At 42.6% G+C, this 22073-nt stretch overlaps 1 protein-coding gene across 2 annotated transcripts in view; it reads left to right on the top strand.

Annotated features, from left to right (window-relative positions):
- Window positions 1-5417, top strand: part of LOC133458010 (excitatory amino acid transporter 5-like) — a 35787-nt gene extending 30370 nt beyond the window's left edge. For both annotated transcript variants that reach the window (XM_061737464.1, XM_061737465.1), the window contains one exon: window positions 781-5417. In XM_061737464.1, coding sequence (XP_061593448.1) covers window positions 781-945 — 165 coding nt within the window. In that variant the 3' untranslated portion in view covers window positions 946-5417. The remainder of the gene's footprint in view (window positions 1-780) is intronic.
- Window positions 5418-22073: the final 16656 nt, after the last annotated feature.

Here is a 22073-nt window from a genome sequence, read left to right on the forward strand (position 1 = left end):
TGATCAATTTATGTTTTCTCTGAGCGGCCACCTCTAGTTCTGGTGTGGTCAAGCATAAATACAACCCAGCGGTACATGTGGTTTAAAGCAGTGTTTTTCAACCCTGGTCTTTAACCCTAACCCATGTAAATGAGGTTTATTCTGCACAGATGAGGGTCTGTTATGGTGTCCTGCAGGGTTCAGTGCTAGGGCCAATCAGTTTATACATGCAGCCCTTGGGAAGTATTTATAAGTATGTAGACCCACGGCATCAATGTTCATTGCTAAGCTGATGATACGCAGCTGTATTTGTCTATGAAGATGAAACAGAACCGTAAGATAAACTTCAAGCATGTCTTAGGGACATCAAGGACTGGATGTCCACTAACTTTTTTTTTACACTTTTTGTGTCTGCTGTCTACACCTGTTTACATAATCATCTCTTAAGTACACTAGCTAGCAATGTATCATTCAAATGTAGATAAAACTCTTTGTTCTTAGTTAACGGATAATTGCTCCTAATATATTTCGTCTTTTGTACCCATGACAATATATCTGCATCTTTCCTCTCTCTGTTCCTCATCCTCTCTTTTATAACTCCCTTTCCCCTTGCGTCATGTTCTGGATCTCTGGAAAGCGCATGGAGACAATTTGCATTGTAGTAAAGGTTATATAAATAAAGCTGAATTAAATGAATTATACTAACTGATGAAATTGTGCTACGATGAGTTTAAACATTTTCACAGTGAGTATCTGTTCTTTAATCCTCTAAGTTAGCATCTTTCTGTGTTTTCTCTGCAGTCCGTGCCATCATATGGGACGCAGAATCCTCACAACAATTCCCACAGCATCAATGTACCGATGACCGAAATGCACACGCACAAAGACAGCATGTTTGAAATGTCGGGAGACTCAGTGGGCCACAAGCACGCCCACACCGTTTACTACAATATCTGTCAGGTGTGAAGGATTGGACGCACTCTAGTAGAGTGTGGTCACACCGCATTGTGCCATCTGATCAGGAGTGTTAAGAGGAATCAAACTCTGTGCAGAAACCTCCTTCTTGTTCCCACTTTGAGTTATTGGATGGGAGCTGTGGTTTATCTGGTAACAGGTACAGCTTCGTAAGGACTCAAGAATGGGAAGTCACAGGGCACTCCGACTTTTACATTACTTCACTGGAAGCTCAGATGCTCGCCCAAATGGGAAATGGATGCTGTGGATACCTACAGGAACAACTTAATTTGTGCCAGAGGATTATGGGTAAATAGCACCATGCAATTTTGGAGAGATACCTTCTTCCAGCACATTCTGGTCACAGAGCTAACCATTCTTCAAAAGTTTAATAGCAAGCTTAATCTGTAGTTGGGTTTTAAAGTCTCTACTTCAGTGACTTTGGTCTCCATCCTGTTTTTTACTGTAAACCAGAAGTTATACCAAGTGGTTGACGTGGTTCAGTATGGTCTTTGAGTTGAAACAGCACACTCCCCCTGGGTAGGACCTTGTTAATCACAGATGAACCAGCAATAAAATGTACCCAGCGGTACATTGTCTAGGGTGGCATGGTGGCTTGGTGGGTTGCACAGATGCCCCACTGCAGAAAGGTTCTGCAGAACCCATATGCTCTGTAAGAAGGTTCTTGCTCAACAAGAAGGTTCCATTTTTTCCTGAAGAGAGCTGTGATAAAGTCCATTAAGACTCTTGTGACATTAAATAAGGATAACTGGATGTAGTTGATGGATGGACATGGGCAAATCATTTACAAAATTAACATTGACTTGAAAGTGGTGACTATAAACTTGTTACAAAAATGTTTGTTGACTTAACAAAACAGACAGGAAACCAAACAGGTCCAAAGCTGACTACATCAGCCTTATCTTAGTTTAGCAACAGGAAAGTCATGGAGACCTTTATGTCTTGCTTGTGGAACAGCTAGGTTACTGGTCCTGTGTGGCTTCATGGGTGGGTACAGCTGAATGTCATCTCCATAGTAGCAAAGGTTTGTGCCATGTGGTATAATAATAGTGCTTAGTCGTGTGGAGTGAAAAGCAATGCTCCAAGCCCAAAACCCTATGGAACTCCATGACCAACTTTAGTGTAAAATCCTGGTTCATGTGAACAAACTTCAGTTTGTTGTATTTGTATCAGACAAATAGGACTCCAACCAAGCTAATATGGTTCAATTGATCGCAATAACATGTTCAAGCCTGTATAATACAATTTTGTGATTGAGTTGATCACCTTGATAGTCAATTGATGAAGTTGTTGGTGACCATTCAACTCATCGCTGAACAAACCATTGCTGTAGAATGATGGTTAGCTCTTTGACCTGAAGGCATCCTTTCTCCGTGGACATTGACTCCAATATTTGCTTCTGAACTGGGTGGGAAACCCCCCTAATCTTCATGTTGGATGATTTATGAGAAGGTTTCAGAATTGCATTGGATCACACAGGATGGAGTAAAACAAGGAAGTACCAGTGAACGTGGATCAAACAGCTTCATCCAAAGCATCGTCTCTGTCTGACCTCTCAGCACAAACACAAACCTCTGAATGACCTGAGTGGCCATCTGATTGGCCAGTGCTCAGTTTTCACCATGCCTGTGGGATCAAAGCTAATAACTGTATTCAAGTGCTCTTCATCTTACAGACTCTAGATTCCTTTTTCTTCTGCATGCTGGCATGCGCTCTGACTGGCTTCATTTGAAGTCTTTGTGCATTATTTTGTTTTTGTTGTCATTTTGACTTAAATGATGCAAAGTAAACAAAGTGCTGTAGGCATTATGGGAGCTTAACTAGTGCCAGTTGCAGCTAACATGAACATATACAGGCCATTTCCACTGTAGGTTACTTTAACACAGTCCTGCCTAAGCCACAATATTTCAAGTTGAACATGATTTCAGTGTGGCATCAAGCGTTAGTTTATCTGAAAACAAGTACAGTGATTCGATGTTAAAATACATTTTGCAAAAGGAAACCTACATGACCAATGGATTTTACATCTGTGTTAAAATTCATGCTAAATACACAAGAAGAGAGATTTCCTTTCTCCTGAGGTCAACCAGAATTTGTTGGTCAAATTTTCTGGGTAGTTCTCCAGTTTTACAAAACCGAATCAAAATTTTGACATAATGAAAGAAATTCAAAAACAGTAAGAGTTAAAAAGCAACTAATTTTGTGAACTGCTGAATTAATGAAACTGGATCGCAAACATAATTATCTAACCCACACATTAAAAGATGTTTCAGTGATACTAGAAGGTCATCCAAAATGCTAATATAGTTTTAAGATCAAAAGAAGTTGCAAACACGATACCGTTTCTCACAAAAATGCTCTGATTACAATTTTCTTGGCCAATCCCAGTTTTCAAAATCAAACAAGAACTATAATCATTTGTAGTTATAAATCAACGAGTGAAGATAACAGAGGCTGCAGGACATGTGCTCAGCTCGCGGTGTGAAGCCTTGTTAGCTTCATACCACTGAGCACGCTCAGCAGGATGATTTTAAGTGTTGGATTACATTTGTTATCCCAATTGACCCAATGTCAAGCCCCGGCCCTGTTGCTAGGTCAGAAAAACTGTCAGCTCTCCCGTCCACTTCCATTGTAAAAACTGGGTTTTACATCACTTTATTTCTAATTATTGTACCAAAGAAAATCAACAGCAATTAGATATAAATAAAAAGGAACACTTCAGGCACTGTGTAGTGAGTTTAAAAAATGGAGGTTTGCGACAAAAACTAGATCTTTTGACTAGTTTAGCTGATAGCAGGGTGGAAGGGTTGAACTGCGAGGGCGGCCGTCCACGTAGCTTTATCCAGAGCAGACATTCTTCGTAATTTACCGTTGGTTTTGGGATGAAATGTATTCCTGTGATTCTCTCCGGGTAGCGGGTTTCACTTTTACAAGTGCCCCGAGCACACCGCTTAACCATTTTAAGATAAATAAATAAAGACTTTCGCGGTTGTAGCTATGGGTTGTAGCATGCTGCCGAGGCGACTTTGCTTTGGCAGTACGGTTCAGGTTTCTGCCCGTTTGGGGATAAAAAATACATTGCAGCCTCACCAGTGTGGTCCCAAGTGTTCCTTTTTACTAATACACAGTTTTAAAACATAATCTAGTGATTTAAATTTTGGTATAAAGTAAGTAAAAGCTACGCTTTTTCCATTGATGTGAACGAGAGAGACGGCTGTTTTGTCCAACCGGATATTCTGACCCGGGTGTAGCGACGGAGAATAATTTTTCTGATTGGTCAGTCAGGGACCAATCAGAAGCCTGACAAATTGTTTTGATTGGTGGTCCTCTACAGATTATTTTTACATTACTGTTAAAAAGAGGACCATTTTTGATTTGCCAGGACTCTATGGGGACATTTCTTGATCCCTCCCATAAAATTAAACTTGTCAAAACTATGCAAATTCAATTCAGTAATGTTTTATAATTCCCCAAAGACAAATGATTTTTGCATTTATATACATTTGATGCATTTATTGACTGAGTAAAATAAGAGCTGATCACTGGTCAGAACCAATCAGCCAGCAATTGTTTAATTCTTATCACCAGCTGAACAATTGGTGCATCTCAGATTTGGACAAATTTCACGAGGCAGTAAATGGTTTTAAAGTTCTGTTCAGCCTCTTTTTTCTTTGACAAAATTTAAACTTTTAAAACCATCAAGTTTAAAATGTTGAACAACAAAACTTTTTGAGTTTTTCATGTACATTTAAATGTAATTCACCATCTAGACAGAGACAACTTCTGTTGTAATAGACGCCATATAAATAAGATCAAATTGAATCTGGACTCCATAAAAACCAGACAGCAGGCTTACCTCCCCAAACAAACAGCATCAGTAGATTGTTGTCAACGATGGTGAGCGGTCATTTCAAAGCGTCTTGGGACTCTCAAGAGTCCTTCAACTCCTCCAACACATGCTTGTTGTCCTCCGGTTTGAAGGAAACTGGTAATAACGGCGTGAAGCTGATTATCTTCAAAGTGGAAGGTTTAACTCAAGTTCGTAGTTAGTTAAATGTTTGACCTCAGATATATTAAATCAGAAATGTTGTGTTTTTGCTAAAGTGCCGCTGAACTTGTGTGTGAAAGAGTAGTCGAAGAGTCAGTAGAGTTTAACTTGAAAATTTGTAGCTGCCTTAACTGAACTGTGGACCCTCTGTTGTTTTAACCTCAATGTTCATCTGCCAACACATTAGCCCAACAAGCTGGTCAGCTGTTAGCGAAGCTCCATCTTCACCAATCCACATCATGTACACTGTTTTTTTTTTGTTTTTGTTTTTTTACATATATATATATATATATATATATATATATATATATACCTTCTCATTCAAGCCAATGGGGAAGTGTGTCCACACCTTTGGTCTGTACTGTGTATATATGTATACTTTGTCATTCGTTTGTATTAAAAATAAAAATGTTGTTCTGTCTTCCGTGACTTGTTGGAGACATTATGGAGAACATCACTGGGAGTAAGGCCCAGTCCCAATCCCCCCCACTACCCCTACTTTTCAGCCCTACCCCTAAATTTTGCGCGTTTCCGTGAGGGTAGTGGTGTCCCAATTCCTCTTTGCATGTAGGGCTAGTGGACATAACGAGGACTAGTGTGTATGAATCTAGCCCTTCAGAGTGAGGGATTTCAGATGCTGACTTCGCGACCGAGGGCCAGAAAAATTTCCCAGAATGCTTTACGTCATCATTTGCAGACTGAATCAAACAAAAAAACATGGCGGACATTTCTTAACAGGCGTTATTTGGATAAACTGAGCCCAGGTTGGGGATCTTAACGGTTACGCCTGAAAAAATATTAAAACTTAATAAAGTGGCATATTAACAGCGCTACAGCTGAAATTAAAACACCTTTTAGCTCTGGGCTTCCTGATATGGTGTGACGTATGTGCAAACGTAACTACGCAGTCGCTTACGTACCCGAATGTAAACCACGCAGTGACGTAGCAAGTGGTGTCACAATCGCTAGGGAAGATTACAAGGGCCCTAAGGTTTGTGGCTTCATTTTTATGGTGAAGTGGTATTGAGGGAGGGCTAGTGGTAGAAAGTAGGGGGTGTATTGGAATTGGCCCTTAAACTTTGTTTTGTGTTGGACCATCTCATCCAGCAGGGGGAGCGATGGGGTGATCTGGTCATGACCCGGGCCTGACTTGGGTTCTGGTGTATGTCATAAGGTCCCAATGCAGCTCATGCTACGTACGCTACCATTGACAAGGGTGACGGTGATTACTGTGACACCCAAACATGGCGGAGTTCAGATCCAATCATTGTGATTCAAGCCTGTAATCAATAATCAAGTTAAAGTTAGGGCGACAAACTGGGATTGGAAGCTGCGCTGCCTGGCTGAGGACGATAGCCACTGGATATGGTGTGAGTTGAATTTAGTAAGAGTTCAGGTAAGTGGACATTCAAATCACATTATATCATGTTTTAAGATAAGATTAATTATTTTTAATTAAGTAAAAGTGAAATTCAACAGTTGTTAAACACAGATACAACTCTTATATTAATGAATCAAATTTAAGATAGTTCTTAATTAAAGATAAAAAAACACCTTGTAGTGAAAGAAGTACTTTAATGGAAAAACAAGACTGCAAAAGCATTTTTAAAAAGTTAAAAAAATAACTTTGTTTTAAGAAAATGAATCCTAATATTTGTCTAGTGCAAGAAATGTTGGTACGAATTAGGTAGGAATTCTAGTGAATCATTTTATTCTTATCCCATTGCCAGTTATTTTTGCTTGATATCTGACGAATTGACACGATTTAGGACTAAGCTGTTTTTGCAAATGGTGTCAGTTGTGACATTGCTGAAACTAATTTATAGGAATGTAAGAATACTTTGTTTTCCAGAATATTACGCTATTTTGCTAGTTTTAAGAATTTTAGTAAAGAACACCTTTCTTACCTCATTGGCAGAGACAGTTTTGCTTAAAATAAGAGGATTTTGACTTGATTTAGGAACACTCGCCTTACACTCGCATAGGCTTAGCTTGTTGATTAGCAATTTCAATGTTCACAACTTGTAAACATCAAAAAAACATTGATGTTATTAAAAATAAATAAATAAATAATAAAGACAATACCACAAAAAGTGAAAGAAACACATTTAGTTCATAGATATAGGATGTTGTAATGTGACTAGATATTTAATTGAAAATAAATGAGCTAATATGTGGGGAGACACAACTGCACGCAAGTTGGTCAGTAAAAGGTTGTCTTTATGGATGTTTGCTGATATTTTTATCCTCCACCGGCTACAGTCACTAATCCAATAAAACGAGCGTGAGGGTGCACGAGACCAAATCTCTGCGACAACATGCAGCCGCAGGTGCTTCTGCTGTTAATCCAGCCCAGATTAAAGTCACAGTGATGATTTAATGAGAGAAGGAGGAACAATGGGGGTTAAGCAGGTTTACTGGGTGGGAGGGAAGTGTGTGTGTGTGTTACCTGGGGGGTTACCTGGTGGGCACTTTCAGAAAGTTTCACCATGTAAAATAACAATTTAACTTGACAAAATTTTGAAGAAGTTTCCATCCTGTTTGTGTGTCGGACACTTTTCTCACAGTTCTGCATCATTCACTTTTTAATATATTTTCAGTATCCACATCGTTATTAGGAAAACTGACACTTGCAGATAAATGACAGTTCATGAAATTAATAACCCAAGGTATTTTGTGTGAAGAAAGAACATACGTGATATTTGTGATACACAGAAGGATATGATCAAATAGGATGACTGTGAAAAAGACAAAAAACTAAAAGTGTCATGGTTGGTCCTCCAGCCTTCAGTGGTTTTCCACTCCCCTCTCTCCTGCTCACTCCATCTGCCAGCCACGCCCACCTCGTCAGCCACGCCCACCTCATTAGCCACGCCCACCTCTTTACTCACTCCCTTCACCTGCTCTCCCAGCTGCAGCCCCTCAGCAATCAAGACAGCCTAAAAGCTCCTCACTCCTGCACTCTCACTGCCAGATCGTCACTCTGTTTGGAGATGCAAGACCCTCCAGCATTCCCTGTCTTGACTTCCCGTTGCCGACCCTGCCTCTTCCTGGATCCTGCCTTGTCTCCTGCTCTCCTTTGCCTGACCTTGTCTTCCGAACTTGACACTGATTGCTGCCTGATCCTTGTCTTGCATTCCTGCCTGCTCTTCGTCCCTGTTGAGGGTAATGAAGCAAACCAGACAAACTACCACCGTGTGCTCCGTGTGCTGCATTTTGGGTCCAAAATTTCACAGAAACAAATTAGAGGGGGGGCATTACATTTTTTCGGGGGGGCATACTTTTTCAACTTACATTTTATCTGCCTCAGGCTGCACAGTGGCTCCGTGGCATCTCCTACAGTATTGTCAAATCATTTTCTCTCAATAAAACGGGCAGTTCATCCCAAAATATATAAAAAAAAACAATACAGTAGTGTAGTGCTGTCCATTTATTCCACTCAAAGTCAAACATTTATGTAACAAAGAACAGCAACGGGGGCTGTGGCGTACACAGAACAGCACCATACAGCTTCACTTCTAATAGAAACATAAGCACTGATGTCACTGGAGTAACACTGGAGTAAACATTCATGCTAGGGCAGGTAGCTACAGCAGCAAGGGAGCACAAGGAGCAAAACAAAGCAGTGTGACCCTTCTGCCTGCAAGTAATATTAATTTGGTTTAACCAAGATGTAACCACTTTTAGTAGAGTGGCAGGCGACGTTTGTGGACTGTGTGAAACCTTCTAAAAACTTTGTCCTTCCACTCATTCCTAAATTTCCGAGTCAAGTCCTTCTCAAATGCCAACTGGATGAGGTTGGCCTTGCGTTGATGAAGCATAGATAGGCGATGCTCTGTGAAGACATTCTTAAGAGTGGAAAAAGAATTTTCACAGGATGCGGTGCTGGCTCCAAAAGTCAGTCCATGTTTCAACGCTGTGAAGACGGTGGGCATTGCTTCCAGCGGCCTCTGGAACTGTTTCAGAATCTGTAAGGATTGATAAATAAGGTTGAAATCAATATTATTATAACCCAGATAACAATACACAGTACATAAAAATGTATGCAACATGTTGAACAGTCAAATAAATGCTCATCTCATTGAACCAAATCATGTTAGGTGTTTTGTGTTTGACTGCTTGCTTAAAAGGTCCCAAATGACCATACCATGACCAGAGGTGGAATACTTCAGCTTCAAAAAGTAAAAGTCCTGCTATGTATTTGTTCTGCACATTCACTAAAACAGTTGATTGTAGCTCTTCAGCCAGGTAGATGAGCTAATTAGTGAACTCACCTGGTTGTAGTGAATGGGCAGAACAAATACATGGTAGGACTTTTACTCTGTGAAGCTGGAGTTGTCCACCTCTGGCCATGACAATATAGACCATTTAATCATTTTAAAAGGGGCCTTGTAGGTTTTTGAGATTTTTGAATACAATAAAAACAATACTGAACTTTCACCTAGCCTAAATCACCTGTTTCATTGTCCACTTTGCCTCATCCGGTGGAGAAGACTCTTTCATTTGTGTCCTGAGGAAGTTGCGAGCCACCTCGAATTCAGAGTCCACAGCAGGCATCTTGGTCAGGTCAAGTAAAGGCTTCACCTTGGTGACGTCCAAGAATGTGGCTTGTGCAGGATCCAGGGCATTGAGTGCCTCCATCAGGTCACAATTATGTTTCCCGAATCGATTTTTCATTTCCCCACATACTGAGTCAATACAACTATAATAAATCCTACGTAGCTCTGTTTCATCATTGCGATCTACACATGTGCTGATTTCCTCATAGTCAGCAAAGGCAGAGTTTTGTTTGCGTCTTCTCTTTGATGGCCTTGTTGTGTCACAGTGCGTGAGGATTGCCTGGAATTCTGTCTCAGTGCGGATATTCTCAAGACAGGTGCATGCACTGCTGATGAGCTGCAAACCTAGAAGAAAATACAAAACCCCTTATTGTTACTGTACAGAATACAACAAAATTTACAGTGCAGCACTCTTATTTTCATTCATCTTTTTTAACATGTTTTTCAATCATCATGAAGCAATGGGTGCATGTAATTTTTCTATTTTCACTTTTTACCATGTTTAATGTTCATTGTGAAGCACTTGGTGCATGTAACTCTTTGTTGCAAAGCGTTTTGAGCTGCATTTCTTGTATGAAAGGTTCTATGCAAATAAAGTGTATTATTATATACAATGTAATTTTGCTCAGAAGTAGGTATTAGGTATATTTATTGCACTGTCTAGATTAAAAATAAATATAATCTTCCTTCACCTGTAACCAGATCCATATCTTCAGACTGCAACATCTTATTTGGGGGGTCAAGATATGCAAGGATCTTGTGCACCATCTCAGCAATGAACTTAAAGCTGGGCTGAGACATGCTCTGCCACAATCCTGTTGCTTCAATTCGCAGATCTGCTCCAAATGTCCGGTTGCTGGTGATCTCTTGGAACAGTGTGGATAGGTCATCAAAGGATTTCAGAATGACTGACACTGCAGAAAAGATAAAATACATAATTAATATATTCAGGTGGGGGAGTCATTCACACAGTACGCTGTTGCAAACATACGGCATCATCATTATTTATTTATTTAATTGGATCCTTGGATCCATAATTGGATTGGATTATCAGCTTAATCAGTCCTAATCAACATACCTGTTGCAAAATGTCCACTCCAACGTTGATCCAAAAAGCGCTTGAGTGTCTCTCCTTTGTAGAGAATGGCAACAGTTGGTCTTCTGTAGAACTTGTACAGCATGTTACACACACTGAAGAAGTCCATCACAGCCTTTTCAACTGCCAGGGCATGGGTGACCACCAAATGCAGCTGATGGTTCGAACAGTGGACATATGGTATCTCTCTGTCCAGTTTTTCCTGCAGTAGCTTCTGTACCCCTCCATGTTTACCCGACATGAGGGAAGCACCATCATATACCTGACTGATGATTTTGTCAGGGCTCAGGCCAGCTGTGGTCAGTTCTCCTAGGATGGTGTGTGTTTACTCCAGTGTGGCTTTTGACTTCGGTGCTTACGTTTGTAGTAGATGTGGAGCTGTATGGTGCTACTTCCTGCTCGCTCCCGTCCGCACCGTCACTTGTAATTTTCTGTGTCTTCTTAAAAAATGTTCGGATATCCATTTTTAATGGCGACTGCTGATGACCACGACTGTTTACTCTGCTCTCAGTGACGCAGTGACGCAGTGACCTGTGAGTCACAGGTCACTGCGTCTCCTTAAGCCAATGACCGATAGAGGGGGGCGGGTCACAGGCTGTGACCCGCCCCCCTCTATCGGCCATTGGCTTACACGTTGCCTTCGTTCGTTGATTGCATTGGTTGGATTGTATGATTGACAAATTGAGATAGATAGGATTAATAAAAGATGGCTACTCCGGTCCGGCTTAGCTTTACATGGGGTGAGACGTAATTAGCGGAGCTCCTGCAGAGTTAATTTTAATTCAGCATTTATTGGCACTTTTTGTATCACTCCCACGGCTTTGGTTTTAACCAACCTATTTTCAACGCGGTTACTTCGACGACTTACCACGGAAATGCCTCCAAAGTCCGTCAAAGCGGGGAATAACCCTCCAGCTAACCCGCGGCCTGCTGCTCATGCCGTCTCCTCGCCCCGCGGTGATTCCCCTCCTCCGGAGAGCACCTGCGCTGCGCAGGTTCCAGCTGCGGAGTTCAGCCGGCTTAAAACCGAACTTCTCTCCGCTCTTCGCAATGATGTTGCGGCTGTATTTAGGTCAGAGCTTCAGCAAGCACTGAACGAGAATTTAACGTCCATTAAGTCCGAGCTGCTTTCCCTTAAAGCTGATCTTTCTGGCAGTATTTCCTCCATGAAGGCGGACGTCGCGGGTCTCGCAGCCACGGTCGCTGGGATCGAGCTCTCGCTCTCAAGCTGCTCAGATGACATCGTTGCTCTCCAGAAAAAAGTTGATCACTTGTCGAAAGAATATGTGAGGCTGGAGGACAGATGCGAGGATTTGGAGTCAAGGTCCCGTCGGCAGAACCTACGGATTATTGGCGTCCCGGAGGAGGATCCTGACTCTTCATCTGCAGCCGGCGTTTCCAGGCTCCTGGCGGAAGCCTTCTCCCTCGACGCAGAGCCGGCGGTGGACAGAGCCCACCGCACCCTCATGCCGAGACCGAAGACCGGGGAGCGGCCCGCGCAATAGTGGCAAGGCTCCATTATTACACCGACTGCGCTGACATCCTGAGAAAGGCGAGAGAGCGGCAGCGGATAAAAGTCCGGGGTATGAGCATCTCCGTGTTCCCGGATCACACAGCCAAGACAGCGCGGGCGCGCGCTGCCTTTAATGACGTGCGCCGTCAGCTGCGGGAGATTGAAGGAGTCCGGTATGGATTGCTGTATCCAGCCCGGCTGCGTGTAACCCATGATGGCCAGCAGCGTGACTTCACGTCGCCAGATGAAGCCCTGGCATTCATCAGGAAAATAAAAAAAGTGACTACCAGCTAATTTTCTGGGACGATTTATCCAGCTTGCTGTCCATGCGGGACTCTGGCCCGGGGTGAGTGACTGAGTCAATTCAGAAAATGGGACTTTATGTCGTAATTTTTTTAAATTTTTTTTTAATTTTTTTTTTTTAATTTTTAAATTTTTTTTTTTTTTTTTTTTTTTTTTTTTTTTTTAATTTATTAATTTTTTTTTTTTTCTCTCTTCTAACTATCAATGGGAACAACACCGTTTAAAATTGAAGGCCTAATCATTTCTCTGGTATGATGCCTTGATTAGAAAATATGCACACACCCCTGTCTTTGCTTAAATTGTGTGCATGTATGTGCGTGTCTGTGTGGGTGTGCGAGTGCATATATGTATATATCATTGTTCTATAGGCCAAAGATCTCCTTAATTTTAATTAACGTTTGTTGTTACCCTGACAAGACAGCGATCGTCAGAATGGCTCAGATTGTTGGTTTCATATGCCTCCATGCGGGACTCTGGCCCGGGTTGAGTGACTGAGTCAATTCAGAAAATGGGACTTTATGTCGTAATTTTTTTTTTTTTTTTTTTTTTTTTTTTTTAATTTAATTTTTTTTTTTTTTTTTTCTCTCTTCTAACTATCAATGGGAACAGCACCGTTTAAAATTGAAGGCCTAATCATTTCTCTGGTATGATGACTTGATTAGAAAATATGCACACACCCCTGTCTTTGCTTAAATTGTGTGCATGTGTGGGTGTGCGAGTACATATATGTATATATCATTGTTCTATAGGCCAAAGATCTCCTTAATTTAATTAACGTTTGTTGTTACCCTGACAAGACAGCATTCGTCAGAATGGCTCAGATTGTTGGTTTCATATGCCTCATATTTTATTTTATTTATTTTTTTTAAGGTTTTAACTCTGCAGGAGCTCATTTTGTTTTCGTTTTTGTATCTAGCTTTACAGTCGAAAGCATCTCCTTTCGAGAATGGCTTCCTTTGAAGCCAGCACGGCTGTTTCCATCGTTTGGGGATGGGATCATCTAATGTGCGTTGGGTGGGTGGGCGGGGGTTATGGGATGTTGGCTTTTTGTCTCTGTAGTTATGTATATACTCCTGAGTTTTGTTTGTTTTGGTTTTCCCTTTTACCTTTTTTCCTTATATCTCCTCTGGTGGTGGGTGAGTCGGTCTTATTTTCTCTCAGAGAATGCCTATGAGCGATCGTAATCTGCACAAGCCTGATACTGGATCAAACATTACATTCACTAGCTGGAATGTTAAAGGTGTGAATAATCCAATTAAGCGATCAAAGATTTTTTCACATTTGAAACGCTTGGACACTGACATAGCTTTCCTTCAGGAAACTCATTTGCGAAATAAAGATCATTTCAGACTCAAACGAGCTTGGGTGGGTGATATTTTTCATTCAAATTTTGATTCTAGGTCTAGAGGAGTAGCAATTTTGATCAACAAAAGAGTCAATTTCTCCGTCTCCAGGACAATATCTGATAAGAATGGTAGATATCTTATTGTTGCGGGCACTCTATACTGTAACCCTGTATTGTTGGTGAATATATATGCCCCTAATTTTGATGACCCCAATTTTACGGATAGGTTGTTTGGCAACCTCCCTTTCTTAAATACGCATATTACAATACTGGGCGGTGATCTGAATTGTGTTATTAATCCTTCTTTGGACCGTTCGAATCCTCGTACTTTGACTCAATCCTCTATGTCAAAATCTATTACCGATTTTACAGTCAAGAATGGGCTTGTTGATCCGTGGAGGTTCTCACATCCTGGAGATAAGGAATTCTCTTTTTTTTCTCAAGTACATCAGTCATATTCACGTATTGACTATTTTTTTGTTGATGGCTCTCTTCTCCCCAAAGTTACTTCTGTCGTATACCACCCAATTGTTATTTCGGATCACGCCCCTCTAACTTTGAATATAACATGGTCTGAGCGCCCCCGTTTTTCTTCTCGCTGGAGGTTTAATCCATTGCTTTTATCCGACGATGCATTTAATGTTTCTATATCTGCTTCAATAGATGATTTCATTGCATTAAACAAAACAGACTCTACCAGTTTTTCGCTAGTATGGGAATCACTCAAAGCATATTTGCGAGGACAGATTATCTCTTATTCAGCATACGCCAGTAAAATCCGCAGGGCTAAATTACAGGAGCTCACATCTAAAATTCAGGACACAGACAGACTAAACTCAGTCAACCCAAGTCCGAGTTTACTGAAACTACGGCTTGATTTGCAGTCAAAATTCGATCTTATAGCGACAGCCGATTCTGAACGGCTCCTATTACGCGCTCATGCCAACTATTATGAACACGGCGATAAACCAAGCAGGTTATTGGCTCACCAATTAAAAAGGCAAGCAACGTCGAGACTGATTCCCAGCATTAGAGATTCTAATGGCACACTTACCACCGATCCAATCGCCATCAACACAATTTTTAAGTCATACTACTCCTCTCTCTATGAGTCAGAATCTCCACTTGACACAGCAGAAATGACCTCCTTTCTTGATAATATCACTGTCCCTACTATTAATTTGGATGTGGCTAATGGCCTCGATGCTCCTTTCAGCTTGCAAGAAATTGCTGCCGCCATTGAAGCTACGCAAAGCAACAAGGCCCCTGGTCCCGATGGGTTCGGAGCTGAGTTTTTCAAAAAATTCAAAGACAAATTAGCCCCCCTTTTACTTTCAATGTACAATGAGTCCCTTGATCATGGCTCATTGCCTCCCTCTCTAATGCAGGCGTCCATTGCCCTCCTTTTGAAGAAGGACAAGGACCCTGAATCATGCACTTCTTACAGGCCCTTGTCTTTACTGAATGTGGATGTCAAAATTTTAGCCAAAGCACTAGCAATTCGTCTTGATAAGATCCTTCCTAGCATCATATTTGAGGAGCAGAATGGTTTCATCAAGGGACGCCAGCTCTTTTATAATGTTCGTACACTTCTTAATGTGATTCTCTCTAAAGATTCTTCTCCACTCCCTGAAGTTGTTATCGCAATTGATGCTGAAAAAGCGTTTGATCGTGTCGAATTTAACTATCTTTTTGCAACACTTCATAAATTCGGATTTGGACACAGGTTTATATCGTGGATTAGACTTCTTTACACTTCCCCTCAGGCCAGCATTCACACCAATGACAACTACTCCACTTATTTTACATTATCACGTGGCACGAGACAGGGCTGCCCTCTCTCCCCTTTGCTATTCGCTCTATCCGTCGAACCACTTTCAATTGCTCTAAGAACTCTTCCTCTATTTCGCGGAGTCTCTAGGTCCAATGTGGAACTCAAATTGTCACTTTATGCAGACGACCTCCTTTTATATGTATCTGACCCTTTAACCAGCATTGCACCAATATTATCTCTGTTGAAGAATTATGGATCCTTCTCCGGCTATAAGGTCAATCTTAACAAGTGTGAATGCTTCCCCATAAACTCCTCTGCTTTACAACTCAAACAATCTGATATCCCCTTTAAACTCAGCCCGTCGGGCTTCAGATACTTAGGGATTAATGTGACCCGCACTCTGCCCTCTCTTTTCACCGCTAATTTTTCCTCACTGGTAACTCAAGTGAAGGCGGACTTACAGAGGTGGAACTCCCTACCACTGTCGCTGATAGGAAGAATTAACACAGTGAAAATGACTGTATTGCCTAAATTTCTTTTTTTGTTCCAATGCACTCCTTTATTTCTACCAAAATCTTTTTTTAAATCACTTGACCAAATTGTTTCCAACTTTTTATGGGCCGGTAAGCGCCCAGAGTGTCCGGCCCGGACCGGGTGGCCGGGGATTGCCTGGGTCGCGGTCCGCCGCCGCGGGATCCCTGGCTGCTTCTTTCCGCGCCGTGGGGGCCCCGCCCGCGGGCCCCCTCGGCCGCCGCCGGGTGGGGGGGGGGGCCTCGCAGGCGGTGGGTTGCCTCCCTCCTACTTCTCCCCTCTGTGGGGTTGCCGGTGGCCTGGGTTCCGGGCTCTTCCTTGTCGGCCTCTGGTCTCGCGGGTGGCGGGGTTGCTCCCCCCCCTCCCCCACTATAGATACACTTCAGGTGGAGCTTTGTTTGGTTTATTACACACACACACACACACACACACACACACACACACACACACACACACACACACACACACACACACACACACACACACACACACACACACACACACACACACACATATAGTCATTTAGTCACATGCATACACACACACACACACACACACACACACACACACACACACACACACACACACACACACACATGCATGATCATATACATACACACACACACACATAGACATACACACTGGCTTGTTCACCTGCATGCTGGCTCTCTAGTTTTTGGGTTTAGGTAGCGGTAGCGATAGCTTAGCTCAGACTGCGATCAGATCTCAAGATTTAGGTCGATTGCTGTTCGTGTTTTGGATGGCTCCGTGCCGGTTTCGTGCTTTGTTTGTGGTTTTTTTGTTGCAGATTTCCAGTGCTTGACGTGTGTCTCCGTGTGTTCCTGCTTCCTGGATTGGCAGTGGATGTCGTCACACCCCCCCCCCAAAAAAAAAAAAAAAAAAAAAAAAACACTGGGTTTGTATGTGTATATTTATGTATGTGTACGCATATGTGTGCGTATATATATATGTATATATTACATATAGTAATAATGCACATATATACACTTTTGGTTTCTACCGTCATGGTATCAATCAATAATATGTGTGCAGACAAGGTAAAAAAAAAAAAAAAAAAAAAAAAAAAAAAGAAAAAAAAAAAAAAAAAGACACCCAGAGTGAGGTATTCGCTTCTCCAAAAATTTAAATTTAATGGGGGTCTAGCACTACCAAACTTTATGCTTTACTATTGGTCAGCGCATATTCACAAACTAATTTATTGGCTTCAGTCTCCTGAGTTATTATGGTGCAGATTGGAGGCTCAGTCACTCTCTTCATCCTCTGTAACGGCCCTACTCTCCTCCTCTTTACCATTGAATCCCTCTAAGTTTACAAATAGCCCTGTGGTGCTTTCCTCCCTTAAGATTTGGTCACAGTTTAGGCGCCACTTTAAATTTGCTTCTCCATCCATCTATACACCTGTTACTAAGAATCATCTGTTCCCTCCATCACTAATAGACACCACTTTTATGATTTGGTACAACCGGGGCATTAAGCACTTCAGGGATCTATATAAGGATGGTATCTTTTCCACATTCTCAGATCTGAGGTCAAAGTTCAATTTGCCTGCCTCCCATTTGTTTCGCTACTTCCAGCTTCGACACTGCGCCTCTGCTTTGTTTCCATGCTTCCCTTCCCTTCCTGCGAACCAACCGTGGGATGATCTTCTAACTATGAAACTCAGTCAAAAGTCTCTGATATCTAAGATATATGCACTGTGTATGACATTTGATGATCATTCTGTAGATAAAGCTCGGGAGGGTTGGGGACGAGAGTTGGGCCTTGACTTCACAGGGGAGCTGTGGGATAAAGCTATCCGTAGCATACGATCTAGCACGCCTTGCGCTAGACTAGAACTTATTCAATTTAAGGTGCTGCATAGAGCCCACCTATCAAAATCCCGATTATCGGAAATATATCCGAATGTTGCAGACTTATGCGACAGATGCCAGGGTTCTCCCTGCAATTTAAGTCATATGTTTTTCTCCTGTCCTAGGTTACAGAAATTTTGGAGTGATTATTCTGTGATCATGTCTAAAGTTCTGGGTAAAAAAGTTGTTATGGCCCCTCTCTTAGCAATATTCGGACTCTCTGTTGACTCCTCACATATCAGCCACACACAGTCAGAAGTATTGGCTTTCACATCCCTTTTAGCAAGACGTCGTATCTTACTTTTATGGAAATCCCCCAGGTCCCCGTCTATTTCTATTTGGCTTAGTGATGTTATGTTTTTTCTTAAATTGGAGAAGGTGAGATACTCGGTAAAAGGCAACTCAGCTAAATTCATTCGCAAATGGCAATCGTTCATAGACCACTTTACCGCGTTGAAGACTCTACCCACCGACTGACCCCCCCCCCTCCCTTAATTTTCTTTTCATCTCCTTAATTTGTTTTTTTTTTTATGTTTTATTTATTTCCAGTTTCATTTCTTGCTCATCTGTTTATTTATTTTTTAACGCTACAGAGAGTTCCTTTGTTAGGTTTTGTGTGTTTAAAAAAAAAAAAAAAAAAGGAGACAATGTATAATGCGTCTGTTTGACTACACGTTTCCATGTTTTAAGTGTATGTTGTTTCTTATAAAAAGATCAATAAAAAAAAAAAAAAAAAAAAGATGGCTACTCCGACGGAAAAAACAAAACCCAAATAAAATAAACAGAGAAATGTGCTTTTACTCCAGGGCGGGCACAGCTGACTCCGTGGGCGGGCACGGCCCCCCAATGCCCGCCCATGCCGCCGGGCCTGCTCAGCTCCTGTTCCTGTGGTGGTCCCGGACGCATCAGCCTCTGTTCCGGCGGTGGTCCCAGACACATCAACCCCTTTTCCTGTTTCTGCGGTGGTCCCTGGCGCATCGGCCCCTGTTCCTGTTCCGACGTTGGTCCCGGACACATCGACCCCTTTTCCTGTTCCTGTGGTGGTCCCCGGCGCATCGGATCCTGTTCCGGACACACCTCCCATGGTTCCCTGCTGAGACCCGTGGGCTCGGGCGAGCTCAGCCCTCCGGCCATCGTCCCGCCTCCCACCCGACTCATCATTGGTCGCCCCGCCTGCGCCGTTTCCCCGACAGACTGGGTGGAACGCAGAGGGGCGTTCGTTGAGGGGGTACTGGACGCACTTCAGCCGGTGCCGAGGACCCAATGTCCCCCTCAGTCCGTACCTCGTATCCCTAGTCCCCCAAAGCCGGCCCCTCGTATCCCTAGTCCCCCAAAGCCAGCGCCTCGTATCCCTAGGCCCCCCGAAGCCAGCGCCTCGTATCCCTAGGCCCCCCGAAGCCAGCGCCTCGTATCCCTAGGCCCCCCAAAGCCGGCCCCTCGTATCCCTAGTCCCCCGAAGCCGGCCCCTCGTATCCCTAGTCCCCCGAAGCTGGCCCCTCGTATCCCTAGTCCCCCGAAGCCGGCCCCTCGTATCCCTAGTCCCCCGAAGCCGGCCCTTCGTATCCCTAGTCCCCCGAAGCCGGCCCCTCGGGTTCCCTCTGACCCGTCCGCTCAGTCCCAAGGACGGCCCCCTGACCCGTCAGGTCGTTCGGCCAGGCCCCGAGGACGGCCCCCTGAACTTTGCCTGTGTGTTGGCCTGGTTCGTCCCTGTTGAGGGTAATAAAGCAAACAAGACAAACTACCTCCGTGTGCTGCATTTGGGTCCAAAACCTCACCCCGTATCAAATAGACCCAACACTCTTTTAAAGTGCTCAGGGTGTCACAAGTATAAATCATGGCTGATATGACCGCATTAAAATCTATTTGGATTCTCAATATACTTTCCTTACACAAATGTGACGTCATCATTCAGACGTCTCCAAAATAGTGGTTGTCTGACCTAATTGAACTAAATTGAGTTGAACTTCTTCTTTCTTTACGTTCCAGATTTCCTGACAAACCATCCACAGAATGTCAGGATGAGCGTCCACCTGTCCTCCACCGTTGCACTAACAACCAGAACACCTCAGGTTTGCTGAAAGCTCTTCTTCACTTGCTGCACATCCCTAACTGATCACCAGTGATCCCTGTTAACCACATCGTTACATTTGCTGGCAACACAACTGTTGTGGGTCTGAGGTGGAGATGAGTCTGTCTACAGGCAGGAGGTGCAAAAACTGTTCTTTAAACAACCCGATACTGAATAACACTAGACTTTAAGAACTTATCGCAGACTTTAGGAAAGGCAGCTGAGAGCCTCCCCGTTTTCATAGATGGAGAAAGTGTTGCAACAGTCTCTCCTGAGGGGTATTCCAGGAAGCAGGTTCAACAAACTCTGAGTCTAAACCTGAACTCTGAGTTGACTTACCCTGAGATCGGAAACTCTGAGTTTTCGGTTCCAGAACAGCGGATATGAGTTAGTTCAATCAACTCTGAGTTTGTTAACCTCGAGTTAAGCGCGTGCGTGAAGAAAATAAAAAGCCATTATCAATAGAGCCCTGATACAAGGATTCACCATGGCAACCGGCGACAACAAAAGATCCACATACTTTTCTTTTTTTTTAAACTTTATTTAACATTTCAATTTACAAAATACCTTTGAGGAAACATTAGTTTGCATCTGAAGATCCACATACTTCACGCCACTGGAGTTAGAAGTGTTAATACGTGCGTATGGCGAGTATGAGAGCATTTTTCGGAAAAAAAACAGCTGCAGCAGCAAAGGAGAGAGAATTGGCGTGGGAGAAAGTTGCTGCAGTCAATGTGTAAGTTTGAATGCAGCATTCATTTAACATTTAAGCACACTGTCTTATAATATTACAGATGAAAACAGTGCTGGAATGGTATTGAATGGAATTTTATTGTCATTTAGATCAGGGGCACATCGGCTTCAGGGGAAAATGTAAATGTTTTTTTTATTTTTTTTATACATTTATGGAATTACTCTGTGTCTATTTGTATTGATTTATTCTATTACTTAATACATATAAAATAACTACAAATGCATATCAGAAAAACATGATGGATTTCACTAGGTATTATGCCAACACTTGTAAACCCTCATATCTTGAAATGTGATGTCCCAGCGTCCCTGAAGACAGTGGTCGCTATCAATCTCTGGTTTTTAGCGCGCTCTGCAGTGTTACTAACTTACAAAAATGAAAAGGAAGCAGACAACCACGCAATTAAAAAAAAAAGAAAGAAGGCAAGTGATGGTCTAATGTTTCCCCAGCAGCAGAAGATATTAACAAGGCTGTTATTAACGAGGCTGTTGTTAACGAGGCTGTTAGCCACTGATGGATTAATTACGCAAGTTCATCTTAAGGTAAGATATCAAATCACCCTACCATCTTATAAATCTGTTTAAGGGAAATATTTGCCTTTTTTTTACTCTCTCTCTTTCTCTCTCTCTCTCTCTGTCCTCTGCTCCCTCCCTCTCCTTTTTGCATTTGGACTTTAACTGTTTGAAGTTAAACTGGGATGTCCCTGTGTTGCACTGGCATAGTGAATAAAATACGTTGCGTTTGTCAGATACGCTTTTTCTGCTCTCTAACTCTGCTCTTGCTGTCCGTGGTGCAGAAAACAGATGCGTATTGCGTAAATACCCATTGGCTGAATTGACGCCACTGAGGGAGGAGACGGAGAGAAACTCAGGCTTTATTGAAGTAAACCTGCTAGCGAGCAGGTTAGCTCGTAACAGGGTCAGTTGCCATAGTAACTGACTCAGAGTTTGCGTTAAATCGCTTTCTGGAACTGAAAACTCCAGATTTCCCTCATCTCAGGCTTAACAAACTCAGAGTTTTCACAAAACCCGCTTCCTGGAATAACCCTCTGGTCACTACTGGCACTTTCTGATGATGCCCGGGAAAGATCATCTGAGGAAAAAGCTGCTGGTGTCCTACAGAGCAACCATCAAGTGCCGATTGTCTTACTGTATTACAGCTTTGTACACAGGATGTCCAGGAGGAGGCATAAAAACCTTCAGGGAATCCCAGAAATGAATCGGTTGTTCTCTTCAGTCCCTGTAAGAGATTTCAAAC

This window comes from Cololabis saira, chromosome 13, assembly GCF_033807715.1.
Source record: "Cololabis saira isolate AMF1-May2022 chromosome 13, fColSai1.1, whole genome shotgun sequence".
NCBI lineage: Eukaryota > Metazoa > Chordata > Actinopteri > Beloniformes > Belonidae > Cololabis > Cololabis saira.